Here is a 12,213-nt window from a genome sequence, read left to right on the forward strand (position 1 = left end):
CTGTGTTTATTTGATGTGCATTTGTCACATTGTATTTTTCTTTGCAGTGATCTCCGTGGATCTGCTGTATTTTTTTTTATCCTTGTAATCTTTTTTTGAACATTTTATCTTATATTCGCTTTTGTCATCAATGAACATTCATTGATTTGCTGAGGAAAAAAAAAAGGCTTTGGCCCCGCATTACGCATGCGCATGTACCCTTATAAGTAGTTCTCCTTGTACCAATATTGTTTGAGACAACTGGGGCTTGATAAAAAGATAATGTTCTTTAGTAAATTTCATTGTAGAGAAGTTGTTCAATCATTTACAAGGTAAATGAACCTCTTTTGTAAATCGGGGAAAAAGAAATAATGTTGAGGACTGAATATAAGGGGAGATTAATCTCTGACAAAAGGGGATAAGCCCCTGCCTCAAGGAACATTGAATTCGTCCATCGTGTATAGTATGATCCATCAAAAGAAAATGAATATAAAAAGAAGGAAAATTCTTTATCTCGTTTGGTGTCTTAGCTAGCTACCAACCCCCAAATAATATCATAATTAGCTATATGATCCTCGGATGAAAGCAAAAGATGGGATAAATAGTCGAAAATAAAAGTCGTTATTAGCATCTCATTTAAATTTATGATACATCGAGCATATTGTTATATGGAATTTGATTGAATAGGCATGATTAGGTCTGTTGTAATTAATTTATTACAACAGACCGTCGCAAACAACGGCACTGTGCCAATGACATGCATAGTGGGCAGTCAATTGGAAGCCCACTTAGTATTATTAATTTGCTTGCTATACCTTGCCCATGGCAACAAAAATTAATGTGCACCTAGAACATCTGAGATTAAGTGGACAATCCAACTGTTACATATATTTTCATTAGAGACAAAAAAAAGTGGACAGTCCACTGTTGCTTTTGTTTGTTTTTCTGCTTCGTTACTAGGCATGTCTATGGCCCTAATTAACATGAGTACAGGAAGAGGAAATGAAATCAAACTCCATTTTGTGATTCTAGACTGAAAAAAGAGTATCATCGCACTGAACTTCATTTTGTTTCTTTCTAAAGAAATGGTTTTTTTCGGTATGTCCCCTGGTATCCGGTAGCTTATTGGGTCTCGACTAATCCAGTTCGAATTGGATCGGCTCACTAAAGATGTAAAGCTCTCCAACATGAATTTTCTCAATTCACAAGACTCGAACCTGAGATCTTACTTAAGGAGAACAAGCGTCGAACCACTTGAACCAATGCATATTTGTGCATATGTGTATGGTTTCAAACATTTATAAAGACTTGCTCTGAGGGACCAAACTGCAAGTCGGCCAAAAAGTAAGAAACTCAAGGCATCTCCAATCTCCCAATTCATGTGCTCTTTGGGAAGATGAATCAGAATTTCTAATATTTACTGTTCTTTCTATGCAAATATTAGTCCACTATCATTAAAACAAACTAAAACCCTTGCATATGTGGACGGGTGTGAAGTTATTATAGTTTTCTCTTTCTATTATATATATATATTAGTAAATTGGATGCCTAAGAAAGAACCAAGGAGATGGCTTGGTGATAAGATCCCTTTCCACTTATATTTGGCGGTCTCAAGTTCAATTCCTTCCATTCACAATCATACAATCTGCCCCATTTATTTATTTATTTTCATTTGTTTTACTTTCATTTTTTAACAATTAATACATTTTTAGGTGTCAAAATACTTTTAATAATCAATCCACAAAATTATTCCAGTCCACATACTTCTTGGTCGATTTCACAAGTCTTCAAACAACTGCTCATTCTTTTTGCTCATTTTCTCAATATGATATCAATTAGAGAAGGAAAAAAAAATTTCCACGATAAACGCATAAGTCTAGGTATTTAGATAATTGAAAGATATATATAGCTTATTCTATTAACATATATGAGTTTGTATATTTTCTTTTCAATGAATAAATAAATGCTCAAATAAACACGTTAGGGTGTTTTGTCAATTGGCATGCCCTCTTCGATTAATTATTTATTTTCACATTTATAGTGTTTTTTTTTAATTTCACATTTATAGTGTTCCCTCTTTTTATTTTTTAAATTTGATATTATAGTGATTATCTTCTTTTTAATTTGACATTATTGCCAATATCTTGCACTCACTCCATCTTCTCAATATCTTTTCACATCCAAAAAAGAAAAAAAGAAGCTCAAATAGTATGAGCAAAATAATGAATTTAACTCAATAACATATTATGTTCAGTAATATTTTAGATGTTCTTCGTATCATGATTATTTATGTTATATTATTGCAAATGAAGTTAAGTATATATTAAATTGTATCATAACTATTAAATGGACCATATAGATATATATTTCTTTGTATCTAATGACCTTTTTTTAGTTCACCAAAAAAAGATAATCTTTTACATGGTAAATTTATGAATTAATATATACGATTTAATCTACTTAAGATAGATCATAACATCCACATAAATAATTTGCATATCTTTCCCGTGGCATCGCGTGGGCACGAGCGTCACTAGTATTATTATACGGGAAGTGATTATGGTTCCCTAGGACGGACCTGGGGCAAGCGGGAATTCCCCCCCCCCCCCCCCCCCCCCCCCCCCCCCCCCCCCCCCCCGCCTTTAAGTTTTAATTTTCAAATTTTCTTTTTAAAATTTCTTCTTTCTTTATAATATTTTGAAATTCGACCCCGATACGATATCGCGTAACCTAGTAGGTTCTTTATGACAAATGATTCAATTGTTATAGTTGAATCATTTATTTCTACAAAAAACATATGTTTCCCACTCTCCCTCTTTTTTTTCACTTTTAAATTTCCAAAACTATTTTTTAATTTCTCCTTTTTTTATATTTTCAAATTTTCTTTTTAATATTTTCAAATCCGACCCATATAAGATATCAAATAACTCTATCGATTTTTTATGACAAATGATCTAATTGTTATAGTTGGATCACTTATTTCTACAAAAGCATATGTTTTTTCTTTATTTTAAACTTTTTAAATTTTCAATTTTTTTTATTTCTCCCCCATTTTCATTTTTTTCAAATCCTATCCGAATAAGGTATCAGATAATACGGTTGAATCATTATGCCAGATGATCTAATTGTTATAGTAAGACCACTTATTTTTAAAAAAATATTTTTTCCTGGTTTTTATTTTGAAAAATTAGAAGAAATTTCGTATTGGAAGTATAATATATACATGCAATTTTTTTTTTCATATTTTAGGCTACAAGTATGGATAATTTTTCCTCTCATAGGTGTCCTTTTTTGTTTTAATTTTCTTCTTTTGTTTAGTGTTTTAAATCTGAGTCATTAAGGTAACGGTGTAACCCGATTGATAAGTTAAATTAAATGATCCGATCATTACAGTTAAAAGTTAACTTATGGAAGAAAACCTCTAACATTTATCATAAATATAACATCTTTTTTTTCGTCTATATGGTGTACAAGCTTTTCTCATTATTTCTCGATCACTATAGAATTTTACATCATGCGACCTAAATAAGGTATTAGGTTTATTCCATCGGCCTTTTATGTTGAATAATTCGATCGTATAGTCGGACCACTTATTTCTCAAAAAAAATTTCCCTAACTTTTTTAGAAAATTCAAAAGAAATTCCATATTAGAAATAGTAGATAAACAAATTAAAATATATATGCAATTTTTTTTTCCAAATTTTAGGTTGCGAGTGGAGAACTATTTCCCCTTCCTAAATGTCTTTTCTTTTTGTTTTGATTTCCTTTTTTATCGAGTGTTTTTAAATCCGGCCCAACAAGATAACAGTGTAACCTAAGTAACCCTTCAAGTCAAATGTTTTGATCATTATGATAGGACCAATTAATTCTAAAAAATTATTTATTGCCTTTTTGTTTAGATTTATCACTATTATATGCAAGTTCTTCCTTTTTCTTTTATGAGTACCATATATATAAATAATGTCACCTATAACGTCACGTTTTTTGCCCATATGGTTACCAACTTTTCTATTTTTTTCTGTGATCACTACAGGATTTGACACTATGTGTTTTACTTTATTTTATCTCTTTTACATTTTTTCTGAGAAGTTATACATATACCTTATACTTTGAACAAATTTTCATTCATGGACACAGACTTCTTCCTCTATGTTGTATCTTTTGTAAAGAAGTATGCTAATTATATACATACTTTTTGAATTACAAGTAACAATTTTTTCCCTTCATCCATACGAGAAGACACATAAACATTCCGAGTTTATTATTTCAAGATATTGTACTTATATAAATAAGCGGGCATTAAAAATAATAGTTTCTTAATATCACCTCTATCTAACAAATTATTTTGAGAACTCTTGTACCTGCGACGAAGCACGAGCAGGTTCCCTAATTAGATGGAAAGTTTTTTCAAGAACTTCGTTCTCCTCCCCCTTCTCCTTAGCCACATCAATCCTCGAAGAAGCGTAGGAGTTTTTAGTATGTGGGTGAGTCACAGAAACCTCGTACTCGCCGTAGAAAAGAGACGTCTCGAAGAACCCCTCAGAATCCGTTCCAGCTCCCGGGACGTCTGATTTCCACTCCCTGATGAGCTTGTCGACAACATCTCCACTGGGAGTGTTGTTAAAGCTGAGGTCGACAAGGGTGGTGTCGTTGAAACCGGCTGCAGCCGGGCCTGCGAACATTATGATCCCTTGGACCGCCGGGTGAGCATAGGCCTCCCTTAGCACGTCTTCCAAGTGCTGGGCCTGTTGCTGAACGTTTTCCGTCTGTTGATACCGTCACATCTGATGGTTAAGTTACGCAAAAGAAACAACAAGACTGATTACTCGTGAATTGACCGAACGAGGCAATAAAATCGTTACCTGATTGGGGTCTCTGGCAACGCTAACTTCTGTGAGCCAAATGGGCAGCCCAGTTGTTGCAAGGATGTCCAGAGAAGCCCTCATGTAGGCAAGGTTGGGCTGTCCCGACCCAAAATGCCCCTGCACCCCGATCCCCGCCTCGAGGCCTTCGTTGTTCCCGGGAAAAGAGAGGATCTCCTCAATCTTCTTCTTGAAGTTCACAGGCCCAGCAGCCTTGTCGTCGCTGTACTCAATCGTGTTGTACTCATTCATGAAGATTATGGGCTTCGGGTCGAGGCTGTGGGTCTTCCCGAAGTACATTGCGGTTGCATTCTCACCGAGGTTGTCCTCGTAGAATCGGAAGTGCAGATTCTCGTTTACACAGTCCCAGTGGATTAAGTCCCCCGCATACCTATTTTCAAACGACAAGCAGAGCAGTGTAAGCAGTAAAGTACTGCTGTGCGGCCTGATCATACTTCTAAACAAAATTCTTAGATGAAAATTCAGTTGAAAAGATGTTTGGATCCACTGCAGTTGAATTCAACCTCGTACGGTGTCCCGGCCTAGATTTGCTGAACGACATATATACTGCTAGCTTAAAATGGATAGGACTTGTGAGGTGAACCCTGCAATAAGCCCCCTGCATATAAGCACGTACCTTGACACGACCGAGTTTATTCTCTGCTCTGCCGCTACTCTGAGTTTGTCACCGGTTAGGTTCTTGACCCACTCGGGTTGGTACTTGGGGTTGTCCCAGAAGATATTGTGGCCACGGATCGAGATGTTGTGTTCCTTGGCGAACTTCACCATTGCGTCGGGAATCGTGTAGTTCTCATGACCCTCCTGCTTCTCAGTGCTGTACCATTTCATCTCATTTGTAAAGGTTGTGACCGGAAACCTTGATGCGAACCATTCTCTGTAGCCCTCGCTCTCGAGGATGTGGTAGTTCATCCCACACCCGAATGGGAAACCTGCCCGGACTTGCTTGATGGATACTTTAGCACCTTCTAGTCCTGTTCTGTTGCCATGGGCTATACGGAACCTGACTCTTCTCTTGCGAGCCTGCAATACAGGCCGGTTATCTAACACGTTATCTGCTAAAGAACAAATATAAACCTCGCCTTCACACAACAATCTCCGTATTTGTGTTAGCTTGACATTTCTGCGTTGCCTGTCCTTGATGCTCAAAGTTCAGATTATTATAAAGATTGAGAAATGTTCGGGTTACCTTTTCTATTCTCAGATCCTGCTGTGACATCCATTGCTGCTTCGTGAAGGGCTGCAACGAGACGCTATCGACCCAAATCTCGACCGAAGTGTTTCCGCACTACATGTCCATAAACAACCAACGAAAATCTTACATTTTACAGGCCAAAAAAAAAAACTCTTAATTCTGTATATTGGAGTTCTCTTTGTGCCTCACCTCAAAGAGAAGTTCGACAGGACCCGAGTAATTCGCAGTTATGCCTCCTTTTATTAGAGACCAGCACCCGTGCTTGGCTACGGTGTATCCTCCGCGCGTGAAGTTACCATCATGAGTTTGAAAAACGACCGCCACTGTCTCATTGCTACCGGAACTGACTTGAACCCAAGCTGTAAATTTATAAGTTCCCCTTAGATTTGCATCAAATCTCGGTTTGAGATGGGCATTTTTCTAACCTAGTTTCGCAAAAGAAACAAATGATGTGCGAGAACCTAGATATTTTCTTTTTCTTCGCAAAAGAAAATCTAATTTCATGTTCTCTGCTTTCTGTTTTGCCCCAGTGAGATACTAATACGATCATCATCAAGCATATACATTTAGACACGGGAAAGTAGCATGTGCTGATCCAAGTGTGTGGAGGAGCAGAAAATATACCGGAGAATGTATAGAGATTTCCTTTGACAAGCTGAACTTTCTGGGAAATACTGTCCTGAGGCTGCATTCTGTTCCTCACAGCGATAAACCGGTTCCCCATTTTTGACACCCTCGGTTCAATTGCTCCATGTCCAAAGGCAGACCAACCTGAAATGCCAAGATTGAATTCCGGGTTTGATATGATCCCTCCTCCGTAGTGAGGCTTCCATGGCTCCACCAAGCACTGCAACCCACCGAGAAACATTTGAAGGCTCAGCTAACTGACCTGTTGCAGGCAAATAAATAAACAGACATGGATATGTTTTCTGTTCTTGCCTCTGTTGTTGCAGACGAATCATAACTGAAGAAACCATCTTTGCCATGTACTGCACGTACCCAAAGGCAAATTAAAAGCGTCGGTCAGAGTTAATATCCTCCAAAGTACAAAAATGTTCCCGTGACGAGAGATACCGAACCCGTTCCCAAATACATTTGTAAGCAGATAATCAAATAACTCAGGTTCAGTGGGAGAATGACATACCTGAATACATAAACAGGCATAAAAGAATCAGAACGCGGTGTTCGAAGAACATCTTCAGAAAATGTAACCTGGTCTTTTCAGAAAACAAGGGCAGTTTATTCAGGTTTCGGACACAACAATTTTCCTGCAAAATATGAGAGAAGGATCTTGAATTGAAAGAGTCGCCATGTGCAAAAATCAAGCAAGGAAATGAGGGACGAGTTTCAGAAGACGTGACGGCTGCGACAACCTCTGTATTCTGTGCTAAGTTATAAGGCTTCCCGTGACTGCGTTGTTCAGTTCCCAGTATATATTGATGAAAGCATGGAGTCTATAATATACGCAAATATTTACAATGATATGTGTAGTTATATCATAATTGGAAAATATAAATGTGGGCATGTTGGAAAGGAAAATATTCATAAGGAGAAAAAAAAAAAAGACACGGTCAGACAATGTGTAATAAAAAATTAGACCGGCCGGTGTTAAAAGGTTATCTGGTTATAATGCCATTGCAAATTTTCAAAGCTATACGCATCAGATGATGAATGCAGCCAGTAGTAAAATCATGGTGGTACCGATTGATACGAGAAAAATAAGAATGATCCTTCACGATAAAATTATGAGGAAGAACTCGTGAAGATTTTACAATTAAGCAAAATACCTTTTCCACAACTCATGTGGTTAACGGGTCACGTCACATCGCCAGTCAAGTTCACAAGATATGTATCCATCTATAAAGAGTATGTACAGACTGCATGGGCAATGTAAAAAACATGTGGATAGAGATAGCATGCCTTCCTAATTAGGAGAAAATCTTATATGTTATAATGATGTTTCGAGAAAGATTCAATAAGCTTGCCATAACTCAGAATAGTTATAGATAGCAATTATTCTGAGTGATTACCTCTATTTATTCCAATCTAATAAATACTTCATACCACGTAGAGATTTTCTACTTTTGTCATTCCTCTTAGGTTGTTACTTTAGATGAATCAATAATACCAACATGGGTTCGTTTAAGTGATTCGACGCTTATTTATCTTAAGCAAGATTCGGGTTTGAATCTTGTAAATGGAGAGAATCTATGTTGGGATAACTTTATCCTTCTTGTAGGCCGACCTGGCTCAAACTGGATTAGCCGGGGCCCGTTAGATTCTCAGATACCATGGTGCACACAAAAAAAAAATAAAGAAATGATAATGATCAAGTAATTAGACAAGGTTGAGGCAATGTTTGAACATTTATTTGCTTTTACATGTACATATATGGTGATGTTTTCACTTGAGACACAATTAGGATCAGTCACTGGAACATTTGTTTGGTTTGGCTTTTATAGCTTGTGAAGTTCGCCGCGTTCCGTGGGGAGAAGACAAAACAAAAGACGAATCTCACGAATCTTTAGGGCTGTTCAGATAATTTTGCCAAAATCGACAAGTTGGTCCAAATTGCACATTATTTCAGTGCAGATGATATCGTACGTACATTTGGGTATCCTTATGGTCCAAGAGTTATATACATGTTTCTTTTTTTTCCCCCCTGATTACAGAGAAGATTCATGAATAATGAGTATAATAGAGAATAGATGAAAGGCTACGATGGGCAGCCAAATCCCACTGACGAATAATCAAATGTGATGTATGTATGGATGTATTTAAACAATGCAAGTGTGAGGTCCACACGCAGGAATTAGGAAGACATAGATGCTATTGATCAACTGTATCAGAAAATCTATGTTCTCTTCTTGAAATGTGTTAGGAAACCAACAGAATAATAATAATAATTATTATTATTATTATTATTATTATTATTATTATTTCACCCAACGCAAAGAGAATTTGGGCATACATTTCGGCAATGTATTGCACAAAGAATGGTTTCTGTCCCTTAATTAATTTTTTTGTTAGCTCACGGATCGGATAGATCCGTGCATACTTTCTTCTGGTGCTCCAGAACTTAATTATTCCTCTTCTTATCCCCCATTGAAATATTCCATGTCGAAGAATTAACTAGAAATTCCTGAGTATAAAAGATAATTGAGCTCGTCACCACCTCATTAGTTCGAACTTTTAGATTTCGATACGAGACCAATCACTTGTTAACTCAATAAAAATTTTACTTGGTATCAGAATATATTATGTGTATATTCGCCCATAGCTCCAGCCATCACTGAGGTAGCAATCCCAATGTTATGTGATTGTGCGAAACCTGCCACAGCCATCTCCATTGCTAGTCGCAAAGAGGAGACCTCCCGGCCCCGTGCCTTTGGTCACTCCATTGAATATCGAGCTTCAACCACATATCCTTCCTTAGGTTTATGCAATCTTCCTTTTACATCAGGAACGAGGAATTACTGCATAGACTGAATCCGTCCAATATCTTAACAGAAGTAGTATAGATCATATGAAATTATGGGTAAATCTATACTATTATATAAAACCAAAGGTTTCTACTTCCGTGTCACTTTCAAATCCTCAAAATACCCTTATTACATAAGCTTTAATTATTATGAGTCACTAAATTGAGGTTATAATGATACTTAAGCAGCAAATAACATACTCATCCCTTTCTATCTTCCAGCTATTCTAGTCCCTCTCTCAATCCCTTCTCACTTCGTCCATAAGAGAACTTACTATTTTTATTTATTTAATACAACTTTTTAACTAAATTATTGTGCTTTTTAATAATATCATTAGTAATAATTATTTTATTATCTTAAAAATACAAAGTCCTGAAAATTTTAAAAAGTACGAATAGGACCGTGCGTAGCGGGAGCACGAACTCTAGTGTATACAAGGAAGGAGAAATTATTTTGAATTTCTGTTTCGGAGTCTTAGGACCTGTTTGGTTTCCCAATATTATTTTAGAATCACAATTCTAACTTAACTCTACCCACTACAAAACAAAATAACTCATACAAAGTCAAAGAGTGGGCCCCATTTATACCACTTTTTTCCACAACAAAACAACATAACTCATACAAAATCAAAGGGTGGATCCCATTTATACCACTCAAAATCAAAATCTGATTTTAAAATCCTACTATGAAACCAAACGCAACCTTAGTAGCTATCAAATAGCAATTACTACCATTTATTTTTTTTAAAAAAAGCAATTACTATCGGAAAGCTTATCATCCTCGCATCAAAAGTATCTTGCTTATCAAAAGAGGGTGTAGCGCAATAGCGCACGCCCTCGTCTGTTAATCTATAGATCTCAAGTTTGATATCTAATAAGACTACCCGTACACCTTTATTAGTTATTTAAAATTTATCTTTTATTGTACTAGGTCTTAGACCTTCCTTGTAACAAGAAAAAAAAAATATCGCTGCTCATATATATATATATATATAATACATCGAACCAACACCTTCAGAAACTTGATTCTACTTTTATAAAAGTTCTGACTTTTACATTTTTACTTGCATGATGAGTCAACTCAGTATAGAAATTTAAATCTGATAGACTTGTATAAAAATGTTAATTTACTCCGTAAAATCAGTAAAAACTGCTGTGTATACTGAATCAACTAAACAAATTTGTTCTCATTTTTATTCCAATTTAAGAAAAATCAATGATTTTTTTACAATTTATTAGGAACTATAGCTCATTTTCCAATTTATGACTTTTTGTAATCTCACTTTCCTATATACAAATTGACCCTTTAAAATACGAGGAAAAAAATATTCAGTCTGTCTTGTATGATGTTAATAGGAATGTATGTTGATGGTTGATTTTACCTCAAATAATGTTATTGTTCATAAAATTGTCAAATCAGTATATTGATTTTCTTTTAGAAATTACTTACGATTCACGATTTAATTTTACATTCTGATTTTGTGAACCCTTCACCATTTCTACCTAAGAACACAATTCTGACATCGTTGAATAGGATATTTAAAAATATCATGTACAACTGATCAAAGGCAACATTAGGTCTCTCTTGTAATTAATATATTCCAAGTGGACCGTCCCAATCACGTACGAGAGATACGTATGAGAGCAGACGAACATACTTTGTTGTTAAAAAATTACTAATTAATTTCTATATAAGGACAGATGATATCGCCCTGTGTCAATTCATCGTGTCTTCCAAGTTAATTTTGCGGTGGCGGAAATTCCAGTCACTTTAATTTTCATTCAAATCTGCTTTCAGCATATATATATAATAATCGGGTTTAATGGCAAGGTCACCAATGCCGCCTCACGCACGCACTGTTGCAATGGGATGGGCACAGTGGGCAGTCAATCCGAAGCCTCTTCATTATTAATTGAGAAAATTATCACTATTATCCCTTTACTTTCACCTTACCACCACTTAAATTCCTCATCAATTTTTACCATCAATTTGGCTTAAACGTTGGGATTCCATCGATTAATTTAGTCACAACCATCAATGTCACTAACGAATGTCTGATGTGACTGCCTTGTTGGATAAAACGGTGTCAAAAAAATAATTTTATAATCTGACTTTCTAAAACTATCATTGTGTTCCTTTTACTTTCCTCAGGCCACCACTTTAGTCCCTCCTCAATTTTTGCCACCAATTTGGCCCAAATGTTGGAGTTTCATCTATTAATTTCGTCATCGCCGTCAATGTTGCTAACGGATGTCTAACGTAGCTGCCTTGTTAGAAAAACGAGGTCAAAAATTTATTTTTAATCAGAGTTTCCAAAACGAAGTTGCTTTTGGTAATTTTTTTGAAAAATTATTTATTTATTTTAACGGATGAAGGGGTAGGCCCACCGGGACCTCCCTAAACCAAGGGGCAACGGTCGACCGGGGAGGCCCCGATCGGTCTCCTCTCCTTCCCGAATCCCTCTGTTTAACTCTTTCGGTGAAGGTAATGCTGCTGATCGAAAGAAGAGATGCATAAGCTCATTAGAGAAAATGAAGGTGCTTGAGGGGCCCGCAGTTGAGTTGTTACGATGGAGAAACACCTGAAAGAGACTGAAGAGGCGACATGAAGCCCGCTATAGTTCTTAGGAAAGGGAAATTGAGGCTAGTTGTTAGAGCTAGACACGAGGCTGAACTAA

The 12,213-nt window shown here is 36.2% G+C and overlaps 1 protein-coding gene across 1 annotated transcript; it reads right to left on the minus strand.

The window, feature by feature from the left end:
- Positions 1-4,209: 4,209 nt before the first annotated feature.
- Positions 4,210-7,493, minus strand: LOC116202700 (endo-1,4-beta-xylanase 5-like). The gene is made up of 9 exons (XM_031534302.1): positions 7,428-7,493; positions 7,199-7,322; positions 6,994-7,043; positions 6,679-6,901; positions 6,244-6,413; positions 6,049-6,147; positions 5,479-5,882; positions 4,842-5,232; positions 4,210-4,745 (listed from the first exon to the last, which is right to left on the minus strand). The coding sequence occupies exons 2-9, from the start codon at positions 7,248-7,250 to the stop codon at positions 4,320-4,322; spliced, it is 1,815 nt and encodes a 604-aa protein (XP_031390162.1). The 5' UTR covers positions 7,251-7,322; positions 7,428-7,493; the 3' UTR covers positions 4,210-4,319.
- Between the last annotated feature and the right edge of the window lie 4,720 nt (positions 7,494-12,213).

The sequence above is a fragment of the Punica granatum genome, chromosome 4 (genome assembly GCF_007655135.1).
Source record: "Punica granatum isolate Tunisia-2019 chromosome 4, ASM765513v2, whole genome shotgun sequence".
Classification (NCBI taxonomy): domain Eukaryota; kingdom Viridiplantae; phylum Streptophyta; class Magnoliopsida; order Myrtales; family Lythraceae; genus Punica; species Punica granatum.